This window comes from Megalobrama amblycephala, linkage group LG6, assembly GCF_018812025.1.
Source record: "Megalobrama amblycephala isolate DHTTF-2021 linkage group LG6, ASM1881202v1, whole genome shotgun sequence".
Classification (NCBI taxonomy): domain Eukaryota; kingdom Metazoa; phylum Chordata; class Actinopteri; order Cypriniformes; family Xenocyprididae; genus Megalobrama; species Megalobrama amblycephala.
In genome coordinates, this window is record NC_063049.1 from 37,167,947 (window position 1) to 37,181,268 (window position 13,322).

The 13,322-nt window shown below is 36.2% G+C and overlaps 1 protein-coding gene across 3 annotated transcripts in view; it reads right to left on the reverse strand.

Moving 5' to 3' along the window:
• Positions 1-2,936: 2,936 nt before the first annotated feature.
• sestd1 (SEC14 and spectrin domains 1) overlaps positions 2,937-13,322 on the reverse strand; it is a 43,344-nt gene continuing 32,958 nt past the window's right edge. For 2 of the 3 annotated variants that reach the window (XM_048194488.1, XM_048194489.1), the window contains exons 13-19: positions 11,850-11,964; positions 10,823-10,982; positions 10,621-10,702; positions 10,410-10,532; positions 8,412-8,603; positions 7,422-7,543; positions 2,937-4,177 (exon numbers count right to left, since the gene is read on the reverse strand). In XM_048194488.1, coding sequence (XP_048050445.1) covers positions 4,021-4,177; positions 7,422-7,543; positions 8,412-8,603; positions 10,410-10,532; positions 10,621-10,702; positions 10,823-10,982; positions 11,850-11,964 — 951 coding nt within the window. In that variant the 3' untranslated portion in view covers positions 2,937-4,020. The remainder of the gene's footprint in view (positions 4,178-7,421; positions 7,544-8,411; positions 8,604-10,409; positions 10,533-10,620; positions 10,703-10,822; positions 10,983-11,849; positions 11,965-13,322) is intronic. The other variant, XM_048194490.1, reaches the window with a different exon arrangement.

Genomic DNA, 13,322 nt, shown 5'->3' on the forward strand with positions numbered 1-13,322 from the left:
TGTTTGATTACCATCATTCTTCAAAATATCTTCTTTTGTGCTCAACAGAAGAGAAACTCATACCAGTTTGGAACAACTTGAGGATAAGTGATGAAATGTTTATTTTTGGATGAACTATCCCTTTAATGAGCATAAGAGACTTTTTACAAACATCACCAATCCCAAATCCTTTTGAACAGCAGTGCTTTTCATTGACACGTGTCAGGTAATAGTCATTTTATGCTTGGCATTCCTAAAATAATCACTTACAGGCACCATTTAAACATTTTTCAAAAGTAATATTTATTTCTGAAACGATCACTGCGAAACAAAAAAGTGACCTTTAGATCAGCATCACACCACATACTTACTGTTGCAACAATGTTGTCTTTTCCATTGAGGACAATAGCAGTTGCAGAACATCCTGAGGTCTTGCTATGGGGTCTTCCTTTCGATGCCTGATGGAGGAAATGTTTTGAGATAAAGTGGGGAAACTGATAACAGGGCACCAATGGAAGAGCAATTCAGCTGTGCATTGTATATTGAATTACTCAGCATTTTATATAGCTATATGGGATAACCGTTACAGTGAACATGGAGACGATGATGCCATTTCATCTTCAAAGATCATTGTAGGCTTTGCTGTGAAACAAAAAATAGGCTCTCTACAGGCTCTCTATAGAATTCAAAGAATATGTATTGAAGTAGATCATACATTTTACTAACATCTTTAAACAGGATTTCCACAAATTTTGACCATTGCCATTTCAATGACCATTGAAGTCATTTCCTGGATAAGATTTGTTTTAATCTCTCAAATTCAGATTTTAAGTCCTAATGAATAACTTGTACTGAGTCAGCTGGCATTCAAACATCCCCAAAGTTTCACTCTACAAAAGAGCAATCCTTTGTTAAATATTTTAGACTAAAGCATAACAAAACCTCAATGACAAACTCACAGTGCAAAGACTGGGAACGGTTTAAAAGGTTGCCTGTTAAACTACCATAAAGGTTCCCAGAAAGTTGCCACAGAGGATCTGTTTTTTCCCCACTGTTACAGACATACCACCAGTCCTCCCAAAACCAGCACAGAGGCAGCAGCTGCTAAGACAGCTGAGAAATTCAATAGACTTTAGAGAGCACCAATGGCCAGTACAGGACCTAAGAAGGCCCCTGATGACACCCATGCCATCTGTCAGGAGCCCTGATAAACTCAAGTTTATTATTAGACAAAACTCTGATTCTCAGGCCAGTCATCACACAAGCTCTGTGACTATGCTTTCTGGAAACCTGACAAGCATGTTTATGCTAAAAATGACACCCTTTCCATCTTTATATGGAAATAAAAAGATACATATGGAGTTAAAGTCTAAGAACATAACTTCATTAAATAACTGACATGAAAATAACATTGCAATAAAATAAATAGACTAATGGTCAAAATTATTTTTTTTTAAAGGTGAAATGTGAACTGAAGTTCTGGACAGGTTTTGTGAGATCAGATCAGAATGCTATTCAAATGACTCAGTTATGTCAGTGATTCCCAGTACAAACTAAATGAATCATTTAGGGCCTGTAAATAAGCAGAAAGCAAGAGTTTGAGACAAGCTGTTGTAATCTGCAGTAAAACATTGTTGCACCTTTATAGGGGATCTATAATGCCCTTTTTACAAGATGTAATATAAGTTTCTAGTGTCCCCTGAAAGTTTCAGCTCAAAATACCCCACATATCATTGATTATAGCTTATCAAACTTGCCCCTATTTGGGTGTGAGCAAAAACAGTTTTTGTGTGTCCCTTTAAATGCAAATAAGCTACTGCCCCCGACCCCCCTTCCAGAAGAGGGCGGAGATTTTAACAGCTCATGATTCTGTTGCTCAACAACAACAAAGCTGGAGAATCTCACGCAGCCAAAATGACAATTGTCAGTAACGGTGTTCAGCCTTACATTGTTCAAACCAGAGTCTGACACTGACTCAGGAAGAAGTTACAACTTTTAGAACGCAACTGGACGTTTCTGAACGGTTAGTGGATACATTTATGTAGTTGCTGTGGAGTTGATTCAACTCATTGACTCGCATGTGTCGTCATGTTAATCTTTTATGCAAATCCTGTGTTGAATTGACCCTCGTTTGTGAAGCAGTCCGGCATAAAATGTCGGAATTGTAACAACACTCTACTACAACTCCTCTTCCTCTTCTCTAAAGCAGCCCCACCCCCTTTGCATGTTCTTGGGGGCGGGGTTTATGTAAATTTTAGGGTTTGTGATGTCACTAACCCGGGAAGAAGCTCATTGTAGTCCCAACCAGCCATTTGTTGTAGTCCTTAAAAAGCGATTTCTGTAAAAGAAAATATCTCCCTTTGCTTTAAACTTTGAACGTCGTATCTTTGCAGATGTTGTTTATGCTCTAATAACAACATTACACACTAACTAAAGATAAAAAATTTAAATCATAATCAAGGACCCCTTTAAATATTCAGTAAATAAAAATATCTTAACCATAATTGACAAGGACTTTCTCCTAAAATGCTGCACAGGGCAGAGAGAATGTAAGTGAATAGCAAAGCCTCAAGCAACTAATGACCTGCTTTACTTATGTATTCTTGGGAAGTTATGAGAAATTATTAATACAAAAACAAGCCAGAGTTCAATCAATATGCATGGGGATTTATCAAATGGGACTGTAAAGACATTTATAATGTTGCAAAAGATTTTTGCAATCACACAAATAAATAATTTTTCTATTTTAATATATTATAAAATGTAATTTTAAATTGTAATAATATTTCACTGTTCTTACTGCATCTTTGATCAAATAAATGCAGCCTTGGTGAGCATGAGAGACTTCTTTCAAAAACACTTTTTTTTTTTTGTCTTTACTGACCCCAAACTTTGAAACACCAATTATGCTAATAGTGCCAATTATTTGGCATTGCACTGACAAAAATGACAAAATGTAATATAGTCCATGTTTATTGAATGGGTGCTAGAATATTCCTGTACAGCAATGGACATTATGAGGCAAAGCATACATACAGTAACAAGTCCTGAAAACTGTAACAAACTGCCAGCTTTATGACATAGTAAAAGAGACAGCCTTTCCTCTCCTGTCTTATGGCGCAATTTTTCTCTTCATTTATTTTATACAACTTATATTTTCATAAAATACACCATAGCCTTTTAAAAATTGCAAAAGCATTATACAATTTAAATGGTATGCAAGGTACAAAAAAAAGGAGAAAAAAAAAAAAAAAAAAAAAAAAAGGAAAATAAATATGGCATTAATATTTTATGACATGCATCCATATGCAAGCAGCGTACGCATTGACAATTTATGAGATGAAACTGTTGTTTCACATTTTACCATCAAAACAAAGCTCTAAACAACAACTGTACATTGGACCTTAAAGCTTTGCTTTGTTTTGTACCTTCATGGTTGAACTTCAACAGCTTCAGTTTCTGATGTGTTGTCACGTCCCATTTCAATACCGGTTATACGTTAGACATCATCTTCTGCCATTTCAGAAAAGGCCTTGTGGATGAATATTTATACTGGCACAAGAGAGAAGGTTTGGTAATTCTCAACAGAAAGCAGCTGAAGGAAAGAAATAGAAAATACAATGCTTATGGTCAGGAAAGGCCTACAAATCTAGAGCTCCAGATACAAATGGGGTAAAGATGCTGCTTTATGTACATTCTACAGGTTTAGTAGCACCATTACAAGCTCAAGGCGCCTCGCTGGGAGGAGAAAAAGTCGACAGGTAAGGTAAAGCTTCGTAGGGAGGCGAGAGTTCAAAGTAATGTGGTCAATTTAGTATTCAGCTGTCCACGCAGGCAATGCAACGCGAGCCCGTGGAGTCTATCTTTAACTGCGCTCTGTAAATTAAGATGGTTTGGTGAGGTGGACTACAACAGAGACGGCGGGTGATCGGGGTCACTTCTGGACCGGACCGGAAGAGCAGCGAGACAGCATGTGAGGATCAGGTGCTGTGCTGCTGACTGCGTCACTTCCTGCAAGAGGGCATGAGGGGTATCGGGTTCTCAACTTTCACTGGGCCCCGCCTCTAGAGCCTCTTCATCCAGCCGCTGCTGCTCCTCTTCCTGTAGGAATCTCTTTTCCTCCACTAGCTTCATCCGGTCGCGGATGCTTTCGGCTGAGGAGGCCATGTCGCCCGGGCTGCCAAAAAACTGCTCGCTCCTGCAACCAGGGCGAATGGGGATGGTGGAAAACGATGACAAAAACAAGACATATCCATCTCAGTGATTGTTGAATAAGTCAAGACGATAAAGCAATCCAAATTAGGAATAAAATATAAAAAGATTACGCTTTAATGCATTAAATTAGTTTGAGGCAAATAGAAAAATGTTGCCAACATGTTCTTTTACAAAAGTAAAACTGGTATTTTTTGCCAAATGCGGGTAATTTTCAGCAGTGGAGTGTAACACAGTCACTCCTACTAAACACTTTGGCGGGTTGAATTTTATATATAATATACCGGTATGTAGATTTCATAATTGTAGTCTTTTAAAAAGGTATCTGAAATAATAAACTAAGTGCAATGTAGTGTCAAAAATATCGACTTTGATACATATCGATACTGAAATATCTGAAACGCCAATACTATATTTTCTTCGCATAATTTTACTCAATCCCGCAGATTTTGTGCTGACGCTCAAAGTGCGCGCACATAAAGCCGCCTCTTGGTACTAAATTGAGTTCTTTTTTGCTGCTTATTGTGCTCAAATAGTCAAATACACACAAAATAATGTCAAAATGGCAGTCTTGGCAAGCATTCAAGTAAACACAGTTATGTTTTAACGCATGTGTAACAGTATAATGGATCCGTGTGTCAGGCCTTAAAGTTACAGCAGCCTAATACACCCGTGGCCAAATTATGAGATTAAATTACAAATATCTATATGGTAGTTTTTCCCCATGGTATCGATGTCAAAATTGTGGCCAGTGAAAATGCTGAGTGGCCAGTAACTTTGGAAAACTACTAGCCACAGTTGCTGGTAAGCAAAAATGTCTGTCAATTATATTTTCATTCTATATGTGGATAAATAAAGTAAACAGATAAGTGAGGTAAAGGCAGGCAACATCTTATGCATTTGGCTGGCATTCTTATTCAAAGTGACTACCACTGCATTCAAGCTCTATATTTTTCAATTCATGCATTTCCTAGAGCTGGGACAATACATCAGTGCATCGCGAATCGAGAAATGATTCTGGATCGATTCTGATATTTTCTTTATGTAGAGTGATTCTCTCTCGAATCGATTCTGAGCTTAGTTTTCAACAGCAGATGGCACTGCGTGCTTTAGAAACAGATGTACTCTGCTTCCTTCCAATTCCTTACACACACCACTTGAACACTCTATAAAATAATCATTTATGAAGTTCGAAAAGGTTAAAGTGAATTACAAGGGTGTTTGCAGTGGGCTGTTTACATTAATCTTGCATCATAAAAGCATTCTGAGGTGCAAGTACATTCTCAGACTCAGCCGAACACATGAGCGCTCTTCAGCGCTACTTGAGCATTTGAGGTTAAAAACTAGCCTAGAGCACCAACTGCTGTTAAAAACTAAGCTCAGAATCGATTTGCGATGCATTTGGAATATCAGAAATGATCCACGAATCGCGATGCAAATATAATACTGTCCCAGCCCTTTAAATAAATATATAAATAAATCTTTTCATTACTATATTAATGTTAAAGTCATTACTGTATGAATCAGTGTTTTTGAAAAAACCTTGAATGAATGATTCAATGACAAATACTTTTTTTTAGCAGTCACCTGTCACCACCTACTGGCATAACGATGTAATAGATAAAATCGCTATTTGAAGCACCAAGTTACTTTCAAAAGCCGAATTACTCTGTTCTGATAGCTACCTTAGACATCAGTGTTTATATCCGAACTATAAACTTTTATCCCAGTACTTCAGTGATAATTTGAATTATTGTAGCACAGAAATAATGATATTGTTTGGTTGAAAAGACGGTAACACTTTACTTGAAGGGGTGTGCATAAGACTGACATGACACCTTCATAATCTTGACATGACACGTGTCATGAATATGAAGGCGGTTTTATGCATGTTTATGACAACTGTCATTAAATGTCATTTGCTCAATTATGTCATTTTTAATGCAAAGATGACATTGTTTGAGATGTCTTTGTTACGACAACTTGACATAAACCAACACATCATAACCTGTCAGTGTCTTTGTCATGACAACTTGACATTAGCAAAACTTCATAACCTGTCATAAACATGACATAGCAGATTAATTATCAAATTTAAAAAAAAACTACTTAGCTTTATGGGTTAACATTACATTACATTATTTTGGTAACATTTCAGTATAGGGAACACATATATAAACGATTAACTATGACTTTTCCCTCAATAAACTCTTAATTTACTGCTTATTATAGTTAATTGTTATGTTTAGGTATTGGGTAGGATTAAGAATGTAGAATAAGGTCATGCAGAATAAGGCATTAATATGTGCTTTATAAGTACTAATAAATAGCCAATATTTTATCCATATGAATGCTAATAGTAATAAGCAACTAGTTAAAAGACCCTAAAATAAAGTGTTACCATTATTTTATAACAGTGTCATCTTTTTTACGAAATTTGAAATTGTCTATTATCTGACCTTCTGTTGGAGGAAACTTAATAAAAAAAAATAAAAAAAAACATGAAATGAAAAATAGTCATGACGCTGTTATAAAATTATTTGTCAGAGTATTGTCACTTAATGACATTTTAATGACAAGTTCAATTTGTACCACTGTACTTGAGCTCAAGATACATATTCATGACACTATTATAATGGCCTCATGACAGCCAATGTCAAAACCAACCACATGACAGTTTAACGTAATGTTAACCCATGAAGCTAAATAATGTCAAGTTGTCATGACAAAGACACTGACAGGTTACGATGTATTGGTTTATGTCAAGTTGTCATAACTCGGACATCTCAAACAATGTCATCTTTGCATTAAAAATGACATAATTGAGTGAATGACACTTAATGACAGTTGTCATAAACATTCATAAAACCTCCTTCATATTCATGACACGTGTCATGTCATGATTATGAAGGTGTCATGTCAGTCTTATGCACACCCCTTCAAGTAAAGTGTTACCGAAAAGACTTTTTGTTTGTGAAGCCGTTTCATACCTATATGTGATAATTGCTCTCTCTGGATCAGCGGAAGCGCAAACACAGATTTGAATGTTGATTTTGCAAAAGGTTTAACAGACACAGCCAAATCGTTGTAATTTAGGAACAAGATTGTGTGGGTGTTTAAATCATGATTGCAATGTTTTAAGGATTAATCGTGCAGCTCTAATGATAGTTGAGAGAAAAAAGACAGAAGAGTTTGACAAGTGTGCTGTACTTGGGCTTTTTGGCTCTTACCCATCAGGGAAAATGACTGGCACAGTGAGCCTGTCCAGCAAACCTTTCCCCACCGTCTCCACCTCTTCATATGCCTCCACATCCACCATCAGCTCTGCTAATTCAGGGCTCTCTCTCAGAATCTGAAAGCAGGAAGAACGCCAGTTACTCTCTGATATATTACAGAGCTCTGGTTCGGTGCACAGCCAGGGACTTTTAGACATTGTATTATAGCTGGGAAGCTTGGAGACAGCACATGTGACCACATGACTGAGACAGACTAGTTTCTCTAGTCTTAAATGTAATAACCAATATTATTATTACAAAAATTCGTTTAACAAACAGTGGGGTCTGAAAGTCTGAGTCTACATTGAAAATCATATCAATCACATCAAAATCGTCAGGCTTTGCATACATTGCAGCATCAAAGCAGCTCGAGTACAATATTTTCAAATTTTCACTTATATGATGATGATAATACTAAAGAAAAAAAAAGTATTAAATAAGTAAAATGCAAATTCATATTCTTTTGAACCCCACTGTAGGTTTATAAATGTCTCAGTTTTCATTTGCCTAAAAATAGACATGAATATGCAGATTTCCTCTACCATCAACATAAATAAACATGCAAGGGAAAAAAAAACAAAAAAAACTTTAGTTTTTGATTTAGTACTGTCAACAAGCAGACCATAGTTGTATATTTGGTTCATAATGAAAAGTTTTTGCAATGCTTTAACTGCTTTAAAACATTGTTTAAGTTAACATAGTTTAAATTATATCTTTAAAGCGGTTCACCCAAAAATTAATATTCCGTCATTTACACATCCTCATGTTGGTACAAATCCATTTGCTGTTATATTTTCTGTGGAACACAAAAGGGAGAAAATCCAACGAATCATGCTGCTCATCAAGATTTCTCCTGTTGTGTTCCAAAGAAAAAGGAAATTCATACAGGTTTGGAATGACATGAGGGGGAGTAAATGACAGAATTTTCCGCAAAACTGCACCAACCTTCTCAGCAGCTGTGTGGAAGGCACTGGCCATTTCCAGCCTGTGCTGCCTCTCGTCAGACGTGACCGTGAACTGTTTCCACACACGGTTGAGTCTGGGCAGCGTGTCCCCTGAGGAGCGGGTGGTACAACGCAGAGACTGGCACAGCACCACTGTGGCCTGCAGCAGCTGGCGGCCGTAATCATAGGTGCTCTGAAAGAAAAGAAAACATTTACAATGAACCATTAATGCCAAGTGGGCTGGATACTCTCACGACATTGTACTCTAAGGCCCTGTTTACACCTGGTATTAAGATGCGTTTTGGTCAATCGGATCATAAATAGACGAGGGAGACACATATCCGTTTACACCAGGTGTTTTAATCGGTCTCTTTTGTCCACTTTCAACCACTTCTGTCCTGATTTCTTCAAGGGGAGGGTTTATGGCTGGGTAATGTATGAGTTTTTCAGATCTTTCGATATAATGGATAAAAATAAGCTCACGCAATTTACATATGAACACGAGCAGAGACGACAGAAAAAACATGGAGGGCAGCAGCTTTCATTTCAGCTCTGATAGCCACAACAAGACTACACCAAACTCTGAGAGCATGTTAGAAATTAGAAATAGTGAAAGAACATTTTACTTGGTACGTTTTTCGTCTTCAAATCAAGCTTGGTTCTTCAGCTGACAAAGTTAAATCCCATCAGGCTAGCAGGCTTCCCATAATGTTTACACATTAGGTCAGTAGGTGGAGAATAGGCATCTTCTGTGGCTGTTCAACCACATGAGCGTTTACACTTTGAATGCAATCCGGTCGAATGCGTTTGAGATTACCTCTGGAAGTGGCAGAAAGCGGACAAGCTTTCGGGGTTTTAGACCCCGTTTACACCAGTATTTAATATTGTCCACTTGTGATCCGACTGACCAAAACACATCTTTAATACTAGGTGTAAACAGGACTAAAGAAGCATGAAAATTAATTTCTCACACATATGATGAGGAAAAATAGCATTTTTAGAGATTCATCTTTTCACACTGAGGACGATTGATGGACTCAAACATAACTTTTAAAAAAGGTTCAAACATTCACTGATGCTCCAGAAGGAAACGAATGTGAATGTTTGAACCTTTTTTAATAGTTGTGTTTGAGTCCCTCAATTCTCCTCAGTGTGAAAAGATGGATCTTAAATTCATACAATCACTGCTGGAAAAGGTTCAAATATGCAAAAAATCCTTGAAAACTGAAGAATCTGCAGGACATGGAGGATTTTTCTGAAGAACAGAGCTCAGTTTAACTGCTCAGAACTCATGAACAACCATCACAAAACAAAAAAACAGTTCGTGGATCATCAGGTAACCACACAGAGTATTAAGAATCAAGGGTTCCCAAACTTTTGAACGGAGATATTTTAATAAATTCAGCTACTTTTTTGTCTTGTGGATTAAATGTAAACATCTTTTATGTAAAATATCTTACTCAGGACAGTACTAAATAAAAAATAACATGCATTTTGTATGATACCTCTTATTTTGTTAAAATTATTCACAATTATTCAAGGGGTTCTCAAACTTTCGCATACCACTGTATCAGCAGTTTTAATACTGAAAATGACTTAAGAAAACATGGAAATCACATTTGCCTTCTGTAACAACCATAAAAAAAGGGAGGAATTGAATTAATCCGTGATAATTTATGAGGAGTAATAATTTATAGATCAATGCAATTATTTTAAATAAAACAACAACATTTTATAAAAAATTATAATGGGATGAAAAGTAGTTAAGACAACATAATATGTCGTAAGGTAATAAAAGGCTAGAATTTATTGAATCTATGAGAATCTATTAATTGGATTAAACTAATATTGGATCAAAACTAATAAATAAAATAAAAAACAATAATAATAGCAGAAAACAGAGCATTTCACATTGTCTTGAGAAGCGGATTCAATACGTTTCAATGTGCCAATTTATTAAAGCAAGGTGTATTAGAAGATAAGTTTCAGTTTCAAATACCTGTGCAACATCCACAAACTTCTTGTGTTTCTCCAGCAGCACTTTGGTTTCTTGTGAATCATCTCCCAGTCGAATATGAGTCTTCAACAAAGCATCGAGCAACTCTCCTAACCACTCCACCGCCTGAGAAGAAAAGAAACAGCCCTTATAGCCCCTCAGGAACTATAGACCCACTTCAAAGAGTCTTTCCATTTGAATTTCAAGCTCTGACCTGTGAAGCATCTTCCTCACACTTGAAGAGCTGAACCATCTGCAGCATCTTAAGTCTCCTGACATCAACCATGTCCTCACACCTATAAAACACAATCAAACACATCAGACCCTCTTCCCTTTCTTTTGGTTCACCAGGAGTGCTGTGCCCATGATGAAAAATCATAAAAAAAAAAAAAAAAAAAAAAAAAATGGAGAGGAACCTCTGTTTGCGGAGCTGCATGTCTTCCATGACGCTGTGAATGTGGTCGATATTCTCTTTGTTCTCAATGCCTACATCCTTGCCGTAGGAAAAAGATGTCTGGGTAGACATCTGGTCAAGCAGTACTTGGCCTTTTTCTCTTAAACTTTGCAAGGCACCCTCTGGAAGACAGTAAGAGAAACTCAAACCGAAAGACAGGAAACATCTCTATGTAGTATTTAACATTTCTCCCGTTTTAGGCTCATGCATAAGTAGTTTTAGAGAGGGACGGCAAGCCCATTGACTACCTGATGCATATTGCACAAAAATGGCAACTTTTTTTTTTCTTTTTTTTTTGAAGCACTAATTAGATAGTTAACTAGATATCTACAAGCAGTAATACATATTCTGCTTTTTTTTCATGAATTATGTCAGAGTTGATACTTTGTTTTTGTAATTAGTTGCTTTGGCGTCTGCTAAATGTAAATGGAATTGTCAATCAAAAAAGAAAAAAAAAAAAGCATCCCAATTCATGTACTTATTCACATTTTTATTCCATTTTTAAATAGTTCAAGTAGTGTTCACACTGAAAACTAGAAAAACTAGAAAAAGTGTACTTCAAATGCTCAGATGATAAACTTATTTAACCGAAAAAATCAAGTGTGGAATGTTGGACAATTTGTGCATTCAACTGTCGCAGCTTTTCTTACGTATCGGACTATCAGACTTTGATGTTGGTTGACAGAATAACCTTATAAAATTCATACATTAGACAGCTGAGTACACAGTGGATAGTATATAGTATTTAATTTAAGATAAAACTTTTATTTAAAATTCTATATAATTCAGGTAAAAACACAGCTCTAACAGACACAATAACAAAATGAACAATAACCTTATGTCTTGGTGGTTCTTGAAAATCAAACATCTGGTTATGTAAGAGTAATGAATAAGCACCAGAAGTTTTAACAAACTTTTATCCGATTTATCAAACTTTAATTACATGAAATAGGATCAGGCATATGAGTAGAACAACAGGGCTTCCTAACCTACGCTCTTGAGTTTCTCCTCCAGATGTTTTAGAGTTTGCTGGATTGCAGCTCCATCTGCAGGGGCGACGTCTGCACAGAGCATTCCCAACAGCCCATCTAACTGCTGGGACAACTGAGACAAACATACACTGGCATCAGAAAGAAGCTTTCCATATATATACACACTGCCCTCCAAAGGTTTGGAAACACCCCTGGCAAAGTGTGGTTTTGGACGATATCAGCATAAATCCGTATCATTTTTTTGGTGCAAAAAGTAACTTGACATTATCATTGAAGACCAGCAATAATAATTTTCATTTTGATTACATAATAATGGCAATATATACATGTCAAAGTCAGACATGCCCCTTTGCCAGCTGTGATGCCTGGTGGTTACTGGTTTTAACTTGGTCCAGGTTTGTAAAAGATTTTTGGGTTTCAACAAGTTGATTGCCAATTAAGTTTAGAATACAAGGAACCAATTATAACCCACTTTAGGTCAGATAGCTGCTAATGGTGGATATTTTGATGAATCGAAAATACAAAATCTTTGTATTATGTATAAACTGTTTATGTAATAAAATATGTTTTCGTAGTTTGTGTTGTCCCTTATCAGTGTAAAATTATCACAAATTAAAAAGGATTCATGCCAATATTGTCCAAAATCCCACTTTTCTAGGGTGTTTCCAAACTTTTGAAGGGCAGTGTAATATATACACACACATATATATTATATTATATTATATTATATTATATTATATTTTATTTTATTTTATTTTATTTTATTTTATTTTATTTTATTTTATTTTATTTATATATATATATATATATATATATATATATATATATATATATATATATATATATATACATACATACACACACACACATACATACATACATACATACACACACACATCCAAGGTCAAAAAACACAAATTTTCTCATAATAAACATTGCAGCATCACATCTTTTCTCAGAGTGTCTGAAATGATTCAATCAAGGATTCAGTCCCTCTAAACCCATCCTTTCTAAGAGCCTAGAGTCCGATGCCTCAGTCTGTTGAGATTGGTCTGCCATTTACAACACGTGTTGGAAAAGAAACGGCCATTACCATATCTGGATTTCAGTTCCGGAGGCTTCCTCAGCACTTGTACACACAGTGATCTGAACAGTAACAATGGAGTCGGTTTTAACGCATCAAGTGAGACCAAGTCCTCATCCTCTGGAAGTGCATGCAAAGTGGATTTGCTTTCGCAGTACAGAAAATGGTGTCTTCTTGACATGTTGATAACACCAAACAAACTCTTCCAGGCCTCGTCTAAAAATATGGGTCAAACTAGAGGTTGTTCATGGGCAACCAATGAAGAGCATTTTGCAAATTTGTTACAATCCTATGTAGATTTGTGCAGTAAGAAAGAATGGAATTACTGACAACTCTTTTCATGCAGTCCAGAATTGGTTCTTTCATTTTGGAGACAATAGCTCCAT